At 42.4% G+C, this 14,373-nt stretch overlaps 1 protein-coding gene across 4 annotated transcripts in view; it reads right to left on the minus strand.

Moving 5' to 3' along the window:
* Window positions 1-14,373, minus strand: part of AMBRA1 (autophagy and beclin 1 regulator 1) — a 128,509-nt gene that overhangs the window by 42,397 nt on the left and 71,739 nt on the right. For all 4 annotated transcript variants that reach the window (XM_084520946.1, XM_084520945.1, XM_084520944.1 and 1 more), the window contains 3 exons: window positions 9,341-9,451; window positions 900-1,088; window positions 274-428 (listed from right to left, as the gene is read on the minus strand). In XM_084520946.1, the coding sequence (XP_084377072.1) occupies window positions 274-428; window positions 900-1,088; window positions 9,341-9,451 (455 nt within the window). The remainder of the gene's footprint in view (window positions 1-273; window positions 429-899; window positions 1,089-9,340; window positions 9,452-14,373) is intronic.

The raw sequence follows: 14,373 nt of genomic DNA on the forward strand, positions 1-14,373 counted from the left end.
AGTGACATTTAGACTTACGCTACCACACACAACATTGAATATTTTTGTCGTCATACCTGAAACCAGAGTAGTTTCCCAATTCTGTTATATTTATGTTCTCCTGTCGTGTTCACATATTTCTGTGATAAATTCCTACATGTGTTTATTATTTAGTGGGCCTGGAGCATGTTACTTTTTTGCTATTATAAACGAGCAACTAACCACTAGGCTAGACCTAAATCAACATGGTATCACCAACAAAAACTTATAGAAACAGATTATACACATACTCACCCTCATAGAGGTTTCTCCACCATGGGGTTGTTGCAGCCTGAAGACTTGAGCAACCATGTGTTCTGTGGAGGGATGCAACAGGATACGTCGGGAAGCCAGTCCCACCATTACATATCTGCCCATTGGAGACAGGCTCACGGAAATGGCGTTTGGGCCTACAAACAGAATAGCAGTTACTTCTCTCAAAGATTGACATTCCTCCTGACACCTTATCCTCACAGTTCCTTCAACCCCTTTAGATATTCACATAATGTACAGCATACTAAGATCATTCTTATAAGGGACAGAGGAGAACAAAGAGACCTGCACAAGTACAAATTTTGCAAAACGTTTCCTTGCTGCAGGTATCTTCCTCTAAGATGATAAAAGCTCCTAAAAGTTCTTTAAGGAATAAAAAAACACCTTGTAGCAGCTCCCCCCTACCAGTACTTCATGCATCCACACAGTATTGCAATTTTCTCCCCAGCATTAGTGTATTTGTGGCTGGGGGTAGGCCATTAGCATATATTCTGTGACTCCAATAGACAGGTACTGACATTCAGACTGTGGCATTTCTCATTGAAGGCTAATTTTGAGGTAACTTCACAGCCCCACCCACCGCCCCTGCCTTCTTGCTGCATGCTTACCAAATCGCTTTGTATAAAGCATCTCGCCCAAGTTATGGGGTGCCAGAGAATACACAGCCAGTATCCCTTCATCGGGGAAGCCTCGTTGGCTGCTGGGAATGAAGGCTGCTAGCAGCTGCCCATCTGCGGAGATATCGCAGCTAGCATCGTTGTAAATCTTGCAGTTCTGAACAAGCACGTTGACGGAGGCTGAGGAACGAAAGGAAGAACGATTAAAGCACTCTGGTTCAACAGAGAATAAAGCAAGATTCAAACCTGATGCTGGAGTCAAGACAGTACATGCAAAAGGCACTCAGGACATTTAGCTTCCTCCAGAAGTTTATACCTGGATTAAATGTAAAACTTGCTCCAAAACGGAGATAAGACACCACAATGAGCCCAAGGAATGAAATCTGTTCATCTCCTGGAGCCTTCAGCCAAGAAATAGTGGTGATTGCATTTCATCAACCCCTTCTTTCTTGAGCATAACATCATCTTTTGCAAAGGACAGCACAGTTTAAACAAGTCCCAAATTGTGACTCTTTGACAAACTCCAGCAGTGGTATCATTAGAAACAGTACACCTTAACTCATTTCCTCTTCTTGTGAGGAGCCCCTGAGTTCCACCTCCCTTATCTCCAATAAACAGGAGGTAAAGGAAAAATTCCTCCCTGCAGATACAGGCATTCCTCTCTGTTCGCTGATTTTTACACCAATCTTGGATAAAGCAAGCAAGAAAGGACAGAAACTTCTCTAGCCAGTCCACCATTTAATTGCCCCAGTATTTGAGGCACTTGTGCAATCAGTGAAGAAACTGTTCAGCAGACAAGGTAGCAAGCAGCATTTCAGAAAAGAAGTTTTATTTTCAACTCTGCCAGTGAGCTACCGGGTGACCTTGAACAAATCTTTCCCCCTTTGTGCCTTGTGTATGCAGCCTGTGAGGTCTTTGGACTATTGAATCTTAGTACAAACTCATGCTATTCCTAGTACAACAAGGTTCCACTGCTTTTTGGCATCATCTGCACCAACAGCTTGCTAAGACAAGACTGGAGTTATGATGTTCACTTCCTCAGCTTAAGCTTAAAAGCACTTCAGCTTTTTGATTAAAACTGCTCTGATTATTCCAGGAGATTTGGTGTTGAAACTGAATACACTATTTTAAGAGAGAGCGATTTTCAGATCCCAGTATTTTCAAAATCAAAGGTCTAGAAGTAATTATAAAAAACAATAATAGAGCTCACATTTGCAATACAGAGGAATTGCATGCCATTAAGACTGAAGAGCCCATCTCACACACTGAATCTGCAGCATCATGTGCAGCACTACCTTAGCTCTTATAGCCCAGAAGCTCTCTTCCAAACATTAAGACTATGCCCAGCCTAGAGGCAGCTTTGATTTGTTTGGCTAAATTGCGTATCAGTTTATGAAGGCACTTCTTGGGCTATACCCCTTATTAGTTTAATAAAAGAACAGTGCCAAGAATGTTTTGTAGATCTGAGAGTTTGAACTTCCAAATCAAATTAAGGCTGTACCTCAACATTTCAGAAAACTGGCACCGCTGCCAGAAGGAAGAATCCGTGTCCCTTATTTCCAACACTTCTGTGAAAAGCTACACCCAGGATGTGATATGGCTGAAAAATTACTGACTGGTAATTTTGTCACACCTTAGCCAGAACCATTCCCTAACCTGGTATGCCCCACGGCCACGCAGACACTTGCAGCAGCAGGAAAAGACGTGATGGGAAGGGAGCCAGGACTGATCCTTCTTCCACCTCTGTTGATTTAAAGCTGAACCTAATCTTTAGTGTTTTTTTCTGGTCTAGAAGACATTCTTCCTGGGAACCGCTTTCCTATATGGTTGAGTATCAACTTCTCCTGTTCCATTTAAGAAACTCCAATTAAACAGACGAGGATAAGAAGCGGACTATTTAATTACATTCTGTACCAAACCACCTACACCTGTACTCTAAATTTACTCAGCCATTTTTTTCCAGTTTCAGAGCTGCTAAAAACAGTAATTTTCAGCCTAGTATAAACAGAAAGATGCTGAACAAAAAAAGGTAAATAATGTAGTCACTGCCAGTGCTGTAATAACCTAAAATACTTTTGGCCCGTCAAAGAACAGCCAGTTCAAAAGATGACAAAATTCCTGAGCACTTAGTCTAAAACTAGTAGAACAGAAAGAACACAGAGTAAAGGTTAAGGACTGCACTGCCTCATTTCAAGGAGGCAGAATTAAAATTTGCATTTCAGAATTAAAATGTGTATTTTTTTTGATTAGCTTCACTGAAGTACTCTGCCATCACAAGAGAAGATAGGCATCCACACATGAACTACAGTATACGCAGTGAACTAGCTACAGGATACATGACAACAGGTTGCACTACTGTCATCCCCAAACTAGGAGGATTTCCACAGAGTTCTTCAGAGACTCATTTCAAAACCAGTCCTATTTATTATTCTATTTATTATTTTTTTTCAATTGGATAGACTTAAAGATTGGAGCTGGTTGGTGAATTCCGTTGAAGAAGTTGGGGAACTTCACTAACAGAACATGATCAGACCACAAACGGAGAACTGAACTTCACAGAAGCATAAAAGAAATGAAATGCAAGACTTCTACAAGTGTGTTAACACTTACAAACTTCTGCTTTGTCACTTGAAAACAACAGAGGATTGATTTTGGTGATCATAGCAAGGACTCAGCCACCCACCTAGCATAACAGTGAACAAGATGGCAATCCTGAACTGCACTGGGGAGCAGGTTCACCAGGGAGATGTCAATGCTAACACACAAGCTTGTGCCGAGTGCACGTGCAGGATACTGAGCACACAGTTTTAGTTAGCCATGTTCAAAAAAGATTAAACCCTAAATGATAGCAAATCCAGTAAATAGCTATAAAGATGACAGGGGGAAACGCAAGATTCATTTTATGGTTTAAAAAAGTGATTGAGAGGAAATGGGATTGCATTTAGAAAAAAGTTCCAAAAACATAAGTGCCAGAGAACATTAGTCATAGTTCTCTTCACAAATAGCATTGACAGGTGAGTAAGTGGGTAAAAGCAGCCATTAAGTTTAGAAATTAGATTTATTTATTTATAATCAGAGTACTAAGACTGTAGAATAGTTTTTCAACAGAATTGAAAGGGGCAAGGAATTTAACTAATTTTAACAGAATAAAAGGAGCTATAGGATGCGCTTGCCTAAGACAGCAGGGAACTAGGCTCAGTGCTTAAAGGGGTCACCTTTCTCATCTATTTCTTTGGAGTTGTACTCTAATCTGACATGATATTTTAAAAAATTAGAAAAAAATGGATGGGGACTTACTGAACAGGTGAGTATGAGGATCCTCCCAGCCAAACCTGCATTAACTACTTAAGAGAACCAAGCAAGAAGGCCAACAACGAATTGAAAATACACATTACACAGGAAGAACGTCTGCCAGAGATACAACTACAAAACACAAAAGCCTGCTCTCCAAAACCAGACCAAAGATATGAGTGTCACGTAGCCCAGGAAACCTTCTGCACTGACCAACTGCTGGTGCAAGAAATTTTAGAGGGGGTCAGATACCTATTTTTCTTGGCACAGGCAATGTTTTTTCCTTGTTCTTGTAGCTATTGAAAAATCGTAGCCTAGACAATTCTTACCTCTTCATATGTTTTTCAAATTGGTTTATTTTTAAATAAAATGCAGCTTTGTACTTTTGTAATTTTCATAAGGTAAGAAATGCTTAAATTTCTTCCGTACCTTTTACAGACTCAGAGACCATTACCAGGTCTTGTATATATCTTTGCAGTTCAATGGTCAATTTTCTCCCTCTCTAGGTCTCTAATCCTCCTCCTCGTGTAGCTTTAACTATAACCTTTTAAAGCAATATCTGGTTTGGGTCACCATTCACCAATAGTCCATATATCACATACCACTCACTTTCTACCTTTGTCTGTGTGGTTGTGTTTTTCTTTTCCTTCCTCTCCTCCAGCACAGCACACAGTACAGTGGCTTTTGGTAAGCTCTTCAAAATGATGTCCAACATGACTGCATGTCTTGTTCTTTTTAAGGTTTAATGCATATGCTGAATGCCTCTTAGCAAAACAGATTGTGAGCTCCCCTGCCAGAAGTGAACTATCTTTCCCCCTTGATGTGTGTCTGGAACATAAAACATCACAGATGCAAGTTGCACTGAACAAGAAGAGTGCCCTTTATTTCAGTCTTTCAAGATCTGATTCACACTGGCATCATGGTTCTTTGCTCTTTCCTCCCTTGCAGAAGACAAGGGAATTTGGGAGCGCTGACACCTAGAACCAAAGGAGCTTACACTGCCTTACTCTGCCAGAAGAACAACTCTAAAACTGAGGGGTGGAGATCTCAGCAAGGTTTCATCTTAAGGAACAGCATTTAAGAGATTCCCAAGTCATGAGGAGGATCAAAACGTTTGTGTTTGACAAAGCCACAGGCTATTTGATTTCTTTGAGTCTGAGGCCCAGTCTATGAAAACAAAGCCAGTGCAGAACATTTTAGGGGAAAACTGCTATTTTTGGAAAACCAGTTGCAACAAGGCCACCCTTTCATCTCTTGTTTTCTTTTGTTGTTAATGCAGCCATTGAGCTGACAGAATAGATCAAAAGAAACATCAGAGAACAAATTAATCAAGCTCTTGTGCCAACTTGGAGTGCTGACACCTACAGCATAATCCCAGTTGAAGCTGGGGAAGGCCTGGAAGGCCACCAGGACCAGCACTGCTTGCCAGAGATAACCCAGCACACAACGGAGGGTACGGGCTTTCATCCTCTCCTACCCACCCCTAACGATGATGCTTTCCTAATGCGTTATTTTTCCTTCTAAGTTTTGCTGCATCACACTGTAAATCAGCAAGCAGTGACCAAATCACCTTCCTCAAGTCCCAGCCAGCGTTACAGCAGAGGACAAACTCCTGACTCGTGACTGAATGTGGAAGAAGTAGATCAGCCATGGTGGTTAGAAATTGAAGTAATGAGCAGTAAGTGCTATGAGAAGCTCCATTAAAATGATTCGAGAGTCAAAGCCTTCAAATATTTTACCTGTGGAAAGGGAATATTCTACAGCCTTCGCTGATTCAATACTTACCTGTTAGCTGCAGGCAATTTTAAGGATCTGAGGTAGTGATAGCAGCAGCACCTACTAGAATAATATTAAATAAATGGCTAGGGAGAGCTTTGTTTCTGCTGCCAAATAAACTCCCCAGCCTAATGCTGGCACGACTGACAGTTACATCAAAGGCTGGGTCATATCCATTTTGAAGTTAATAAAATGAAAACTGGCAAAAAGGAGAGAAGAAATCTGAAGCTCCCTTCTTCTGTTCTGTAAATAACAGAGGAAGATAGGCTGGAGGGTAAAATCCCCCAGGTCCCTGCAGAGCCATCTCCCCAAGACTGTTGGAGTCCCTGGCTGTGGTGTCAGTGAGGTCCTTGCCCTGGGGCTCTGAGGGTGCTGAGATCGCAGGGCTGCGCTAATCGCGCCGCTGTCACTTGCTCAGGCGTATTGTTTCAGTGCAAAACATCCTATTTCCAAACTACCTTCTCTTTGTTTAATTTTAACAGGAAGAAGAGCTGCTCTGAGATGGAGGTTGGCCACGGAACCATTCCTCTGAAAGTGGAGCTGGCAGGCAGTCCCACATTTCAGCTGCATCATCTCATCTGCCTTCGCTCCCAAACCACTTGTGGCTCAAGCCTGTCCCAGGAAGTGCAATAGCACCCTCTTTGTAAGCAGACTCTCTCACGTGACCATCTCTGATTTACAGAAAATGATGGAAAAAAAGGAGATTTTGAGGTCAAATGCTTTACTGGGAAAATAGTTTGTGTCCGAGACCACAAACAGTCTGAAAAAAATCCTCCATTCCACTGTCACACACTTCTTGTTGCAATATCTCTACAAATTTTTGCACCTGGAGCAACATTTTTACCAAGAGGCACATTGAAATAAGCATGTTTCTTCATGGAGGCCTCGTTATAGAAAACTGGGCCTGGCACTTAAAAACACAGATGAGCAGCAGCACTACCAAGCATCAGGCTATGAAGGGGGAATATCAGTCCCCCTAATAAAGGGGGAATATTGATAGCCCTAAGCTACATTAATGTCCTTCTGGTTTGGCAAAGTCGCAGCTTGCCTTTGTTTGGTGCATGTGCAAGCATAGTAAATGCCTGTTTGAGAATGAGCACAGCTGCTCTGCATTCGTACACCTTTACTAGACCTTTGCAAAGGGAGACAGGGCTAATGGCCTACAAAAACCAGATTTGGGCTCAACATCTGAAGTGAAAACACAGTAAACCCAAACATTTCCAAAAAGTCATAAATCAAGATGGACAAGCCAAGTATTACAAAGTGGGGAGTCAGAAGAGCTAGTGATGGGCTTGTAACAGGAACCCTGCCTGCAAGAAGGGCATAATGACAGAGGCATTAGCCCAATATCCAGCTGTTCAGAAGAGATTTCAGAATGGAAGTGTCCTGCTAGAGGAGAGGGAGAAGACTGAAATACTAATGCCTTGAACAGCAGATGGTCCTTATTTTTTAAGGAATTCCATAAATTACAAGCACCTTGGGCATTTTTTTTTTTCCAAAAGAAAAGAAAAATCAGCAACCGCCTCCTCAGCAGCCAGATGAGGCCAGAAAACCTTTTTGCAGCTGCACCACTCTTCAAATACTTTACAAGCTTGCAGAGAAGTCGCCAGGACTCTAAGTCAGCAGCAAGATGCTTCTCCCTCCTCCGATCTCAGCTTTATTCTGCTCCTGATCCTGGATGGACCATGGAAATTATTGCCAGCACATGGCAAGACTTTACTTTGTACACTTATCCTCAGCCTGCAAACTTACACTAGCACTACAGTTTGACACTTAACTGGACAAGGCAAAGCACTGGCACATTTAAATTCAATGAAATATTCTGCCTTCAAAATGACTCTGCATGCTCCTTACCATGACACAGAATGCTTCTCAGACTAAATATAAAGCACCTTTCCCCTGTATAGCATCAAGGGCTATCTTCTCAAATCAGGGCTTTTATTTCCCGCCAGGCTATAAACATCACACCACAATATTCTATAAAACATGAAAGAAGGATATAAGACAAACACCAGATACTTTGTCTGGAGGAATGACACAGTAAGAAGCAGCTTTTTGTAATGGGACAGGCAACTGCTAGCTTTCCCCTAGCTACTCTAATTTCTCAGCCTCTGGGAGATGAATGGCCCCTCCTAGTTCAATTCTCTGCATTTCTGCTGCTACAGTGTCACTGCATGTGCTCCTTTGGTGTTTATTTATTAATTTTTATTAAGCAGCAGGACAGTACTCCAGAGACAATTCTTGGTGGATATGTAATTTTTGGCAATTCAGGACAGAGCTTAGTCTGGGAGAGGTTTTCTACCTAGTTCATTTGAATGGCTATCTGTAAAAACAAAAAGATGTAGAATCACAGAATGGTTTGGATTGGAAGGGACCTTAAAGACTTTCTGCAAACAGAATCCCTGTTCCCCCTAAAAAGAAGTCAAGCAATAAATTTCATATATGCATAGAGATGGCCTACATTAAAAATCACTGAACAAACATTCCTACCTATCTTCTATCTTATTTCTTCATCTCAGGCTGCCACAAACATTCCTGCATCTGTGCAGCAAGCTATATCAGGATACCATTCTGGGTTAAAAATAGTCTTTTTAGTAATTTTAGTTTTCAATCTCCCCCAAATGTCATTTCTTGATCAGCCAACTACAAGCATCAAATATTCTTGCACCAGCATAACAAGCCTCTTCCAGTGCAATAGCTAGCTTATGCCAGTACAGAACACCTGTAAAACTATGGTCTAATTTCACTAAGGCAAGGGAAAGGAAAAATACAATCATAACCACCACCTCTACAGTAATACTGCTCATTCTTGACCCAAAAGTGCCTTCCACATGAGATATAAAACAAATTATTGCTTTTGCAAATGCCTAGAAGCTTACAACACGGTGGTAAAGCAATAGACCAGGACCCCAATTATCAAAACACATTGCAGCATTTTAAATCACAGCAGTGTGTCTAACTTGAAAGATCCAGACCCAATTTATTAGCAGGTTCTAATGCCAAGGTATAAAGACAATAAATATGCCAATCAGTAATCCCTCTAGAAACTTGGCAAAGGAATGAGAGGATGGGACACAGAATTTTTATACAAGGATTATATATTCTCATGACATTACTAACAGAAAAGCCCGACTTACACAAGGATTTGCTGATAGTAAGAATATGTAAGATGAACAAGGCAGTAACAGATCTGAACACATTTTGTCAATATTACTTTTCACAAACAGCTAAGCATTTTACAGTTTCCAATACAAGACAAATAATCCAAGCCCTGCAATATATAGCTACCTTCCAAAAATCGTACAGATTACGGCAGCTCTAGTTAGCACAGACTTAAAAGGAAGTAAGCGTCCTTTCCAACTTACCATTGCTGATTTCAGGCAGGTCAAACTTTGTGAAGTCCCACCACTGGAGCCGGTAGGTTGTGTTGGCAATGTTGCTGGCCACAGCTGACTGTCCATCCCCAATCACAGCACCTACAGAAGAGGTAGAAATAATTATCAATTTAACCCCCAAGAGATCATCCAGAAAACAGCTCGGGTGACAAAACCATAAAAAAGCTTTTCAAAATCCAAGTAATAAAACTCTAGATTCTTAAAGAAACCTTATTTACAGAAATGGCAACACCTAAATAATCCACAAAGCACAGGAAATTAATAGGAACGCACTTCCTTGCAACATATTTCTGAAAGGAAAAGAGGTTGATAAGTGATATTTGCCCAGGTTCACAAGGTAGAAATCTTAATCAGATTCATTTGATCCAAGCACATACCATTTACCAGTGCTAGAAAGGTGTATTTTCACAGACCTAAAATTTTCTAGTACAGCTATGAAGGACAAAATTGTTGCCCTGTCAAATAACACACACTTGTGGACATACTCCTTGCTACTGATGTGAACTCCACTCAGACGGATGCAGTACTTGCCACACAGTGAGGATTATAACTGAGTATTAGCAACTCTACCTGAAATGAAGGTAAAATTAGAGTCCACTAGAGAGCCTAACCTACATCCCTGATACAGGTGCTCCTTTTTGGGCCCTCTGAAATTGCATAAGAACAGCACAAATGCAGGCTGTGGGCTTTGGTAATCCATTTATTCGGGGAAAGCACAGAAAAATTGTTCATTATTTGCATAAGCAGGATGGTGGTTAGGTCCTCCTCACCAGGCAGAAGTAAGAGCTGGCCTTGGGATTCTCCTGCCTTTCCTGTTCTGGGTGGCCCAAGTTACTACAGGCAGGGACTGCCCTGACTCCAGGCAAACGACATGCCCCTTGCTAACCACCCTAGGATTTGGGCAGCAGCCCAACGCACACGGCTAAGCAGAATGATTCAGAAATAGCACACAAAGAACAATTTTCCAGGCAGAAAGGAACTGCCACTGCTAACTCAGTGAAGAAATACATGAAGAAAGCCCCGAGGCATTAAATGCAATCCCTATGGAGACAAGTGGAGAAAAGAAACAGTTCTCCCTTTATAGTACTGGAGTCAAAAACCTACTGCTATTTCTGGTCTCTAAGGCCTTCAGATGCATGCAGTCCTTGTGCTACATACACACGCTGACACCCAGAGACACTCATGGTAAGAGAATTTGGTAAGGGAGAGCAAAACAAGATTGTCCCCATACACAAATGGGTAAAAGCACAGCCTCCAGGGTTCAGCAGGCTGGATGTAGGCATCTCTACACTGTCTCCGATAGGAAGCACGCAGAGGAGTCAGTGGCTTGGTTCTCCCAGAAGGACTGCCTCAGGACTTTGCTGCTCCATCAGTGGAAGAGCAGTGCTGGGACAGTTGTGTTACTGCACCCAGCAGGAAAACTGCCTGTGCAGAGCGCTAAAAGCTGGCGAACTGCTGGGAAACCACACTGATGCGGAGGAAGATGAGGAGACCAGGGTGGCTGGATTTTTACTTTCTTCATCAAATCCAAGCAGAACACTCAGGGCTGTAAAACAAAAACGGCCTGAAAATACACAGATACACACGTTTTCTCTGCAGAGTAGAGAACAAGGGGATCAGGGCCCATTTGGGAAGTAAATCCTAGACCAGCGCTGATAAAGACACCAAGAAGGCTCCTGCTAGTCCTCTTTTCATAGATGAACTGTCTCAAGTCCTGATTTTTGGTTTTGGAGAAAGCTCAGAAGTGCACCAAGAGCCAGATTTCTGAGCAGGCAGCTTTATGCTGTGTATTCAGCTGTGCCAGGCCTGCAGCGACTGACAGACCTCCATTGTGCATCTGCTCAGCCTCTGTATCTGCCCCTGACAGATGCTCACGTATCACTGCGAGAGCAAAAGCAAGAATATTTCCTTTGCCCTCGCATACGCCCAAGGCCTCGTTCTCCATATCCCCCCAAACAAAAGGCTCCTCTGAACAAAAGAGACGCGCTGGAGAAAGCAGACTCAATGCATTAATGAAATTACATTTTGCAACCAGAAGTGGAAGAAGGACAATTAAATTTCGTGTTCCTTCGGCTTTAAAAGTCTCCTCATTACAAGCTCAGGGCTGGTACACAAGGGCAGCTCTTGCTGTGTTGTCTCTAACCACCAGATGGAGAACAAAAAACTAGGCCCTGTGCTAATTTTGGGCACGGGGACCTGCTGCATACAAACAGTACCTAGCATCACTGACTGGGTAACAACAGCCTCACAGGACTAAGGCAAGGAATTACACTGCCAAGACAGGCAATGGAAGAACTGCTCAGGGCACATAATTGCACAATACTCATCTTCTTTCGCCAGACCAGCATCACAAGGTCATCACCTGTTTTGCAATGATGACAATCTTTGTAGGCATAGCCGGTAACATACGAACTGGAGAATAACATATCCTTCGGAGAGTAATCTTGCAGTCCCGCTGCATCACAGAAGCCTAGCAACATCACCCACTGCTCCACAAACAGCAAGTCATCTGGCTTCTACAAATGTCGCACAAGTACTATCAAAAAGCTGTTGGGAAATGTTTTTTGAAGTTTTCCTGTAGAGATTATGGTCTTCCCTTCCCCTAAAACCTTCAGGTGAGTCAGGGCATTCAGCTGAACCTCACCCCCTTGCACCTCCCAAGGCATCCTCGTCCTACACGAGAAGCTACCAGAGGAAAGCAGCAGCTCCTCTCCCCATCTAGAGGGCAAGACTGCACAGATTCCAGAGCCAGCAAAAGCCACCAACTAATGCTAGTGCTTCAAGGAACAAACACCTTTATCAAGGAGGAGGAGGGAACAAGGTTCACAGAGGGAAAATTGCAGGTTCAAAAGGATTTGGTCCATTTCTCAAAGGATCCAAACCATTGAGCCCGACACAAATGGCAGTTCGATGATCTACATGTTTTAAGTAATTACCTCCACTTACACTAATTGTGTAATTGAGAACTGTAATTATTAAATTATATCTAGTTACATACAACAAGAGGGAATAACATTTGTATCGTATCACAAATCCTGCCAGAAGCCTCCCACATGCATGCACGCACTGTCCTACAGTAGAGACAATTAAAAGCATGCAAACATTTGAGACATTTAATTTAGGCAAGAAAATAAACCACAGTACACAATTACGCTATCTTAACCTTTTTTGTTTGCTTTTTCCACTGGTTGATAGGGACAACTTGAGACCACAGGAGAAAAACTTCATGGAAGTGTTCAAACCCTCACTTACAGAGCTTCTGCTCACTGTGCAGCTCCAGGACTTGTTCTCAGATGCTTTGCCCAGTCAGGATTTCAGTCTGGGCGAGAGCATAAGGAAGTGCTGTTGCCTCTTAAGACCTAGTGTAACTTACTAGAGGCAAAAATCACACCCCAGCTTCTTAAATCTGGGCAGCAGGAGATCAGCTCTTATAAGCAACAGCTCTCACCAAGCCCCTGACAGTCTGTCCTGCTCCTTGGATCCTCCACTGTTTGATGGGATCACAAGTGACTGCAGTGGGTACCCGAGGGTCTCGGGCTTGTCATCGCCATGAACAGAACGACCTTTTTCCGAAGAGGAGATGTAGATTTCAAAATGCTGAAAGCCAAAGCGAAGGCCAATTGAAATGCAGTGAACGTAGGTTTGATTGGCAGCTTTCCTGCGTCTGTCTATCACTGCGTAATAAACACTGGGTGATGGCAGAAATGAAGAGAAATGCTTTCAGCAGCACCCCCTTCTCCCCCCACCGCCCTGATCTCCACCCACCCCCACTCAGCACATGACAGGAGAGTTTAAAGAGTGGGGGGAAAAAGTCTTAACAAAGACTCAAAAAAAAAAAAAAACAACAAAAAAAACCACCAAAAATCTTTTCTTACAGGCCACCTACACGTGACAGTTATTTATCCGTCAGTCTCAATCCCCTCAGAGGGTCCAACTCATCTTGGCATGTGGAAAATAAACCTTTGTCAGTCAGCTATTGCTCATTTATGAATCAAGCCAATCTCTGAGTTTAGACTGAAAGGGGAAAAAAAAGAGAGGTGCAAACCCACTTTCCACGGTACTCTTCTGGTGAAGAGCAGGACACTTCCAGACTACTCCTATCATTCTCAGAAAATGAGCTAATACTTGACAACTACACAGAGGCTCTGGGGTACAAGTTTCAAGAATGTGGACCATCTACACATTACGAAAATTTCTCTGCCATAAACTTAACAGAAAGTGGAGTTTATTTTATTTTTTTCCCCAGACTAGATCTTTACCTCAAGTTTTTACTGTCTGGCAGATTCCCTCACAGTCAGAGAAAAATTTATTAAGATGCTTAAAGATAAGGCAGACGCCTTTGAGGAAGTTGGCAAAGTCCCTGAGCTAATTTGTGACTCAATTTGAGACAGTGATTAGGCCCTGGTATAAAACTCCCCCTAGATCAGTACTTGCATCTTTAAGCATGAGTACCTTTGAGAAGTAATTACCTCTTTATGTGCCCATTTGTAACTGTAGCTAATGATGCTGAGGTTATTCAACACTTGCAGAAGGGATCTGTCACAGATGGCGAGTTTTACATTTACTGGTCCTAGATTTACTATAAACCAGCCTCCAGGAAGCCCAAGACACAGGACAAGCTTATTTGATAAACCAAAGATAAAGCTCTTTGCTGCAAGAATATATTGGATTTCCTCAACCAATTTGGAAGCAATTTGAATTCAGCTGCAATATGACTACTGATCACTGGATCCTCATCAACTAGTTGGAGTTGTAGCAGCTTCTTGCACATCTCTGACCTTATTCTACGCCGCAGCCTGGCTTTGGGGACTACCTTTGATCACAGTAAATATATTCAATCCCGACCATGATTTTGACAAGTCACGGCAAATCTTTATTCTGGGCTACCATGAAGATGTTGCCTTTGAAGTGGTAGAGCTAACCATCTATTACTGTGCTAACGTTGTATAAACAGCATGCGTAGCAGCCTAGAATTTTCAAGGATTCGTTTTGCTAAGTAGCCA

This window comes from Aythya ferina (assembly GCF_964211825.1).
Source record: "Aythya ferina genome assembly, chromosome: 5".
NCBI lineage: Eukaryota > Metazoa > Chordata > Aves > Anseriformes > Anatidae > Aythya > Aythya ferina.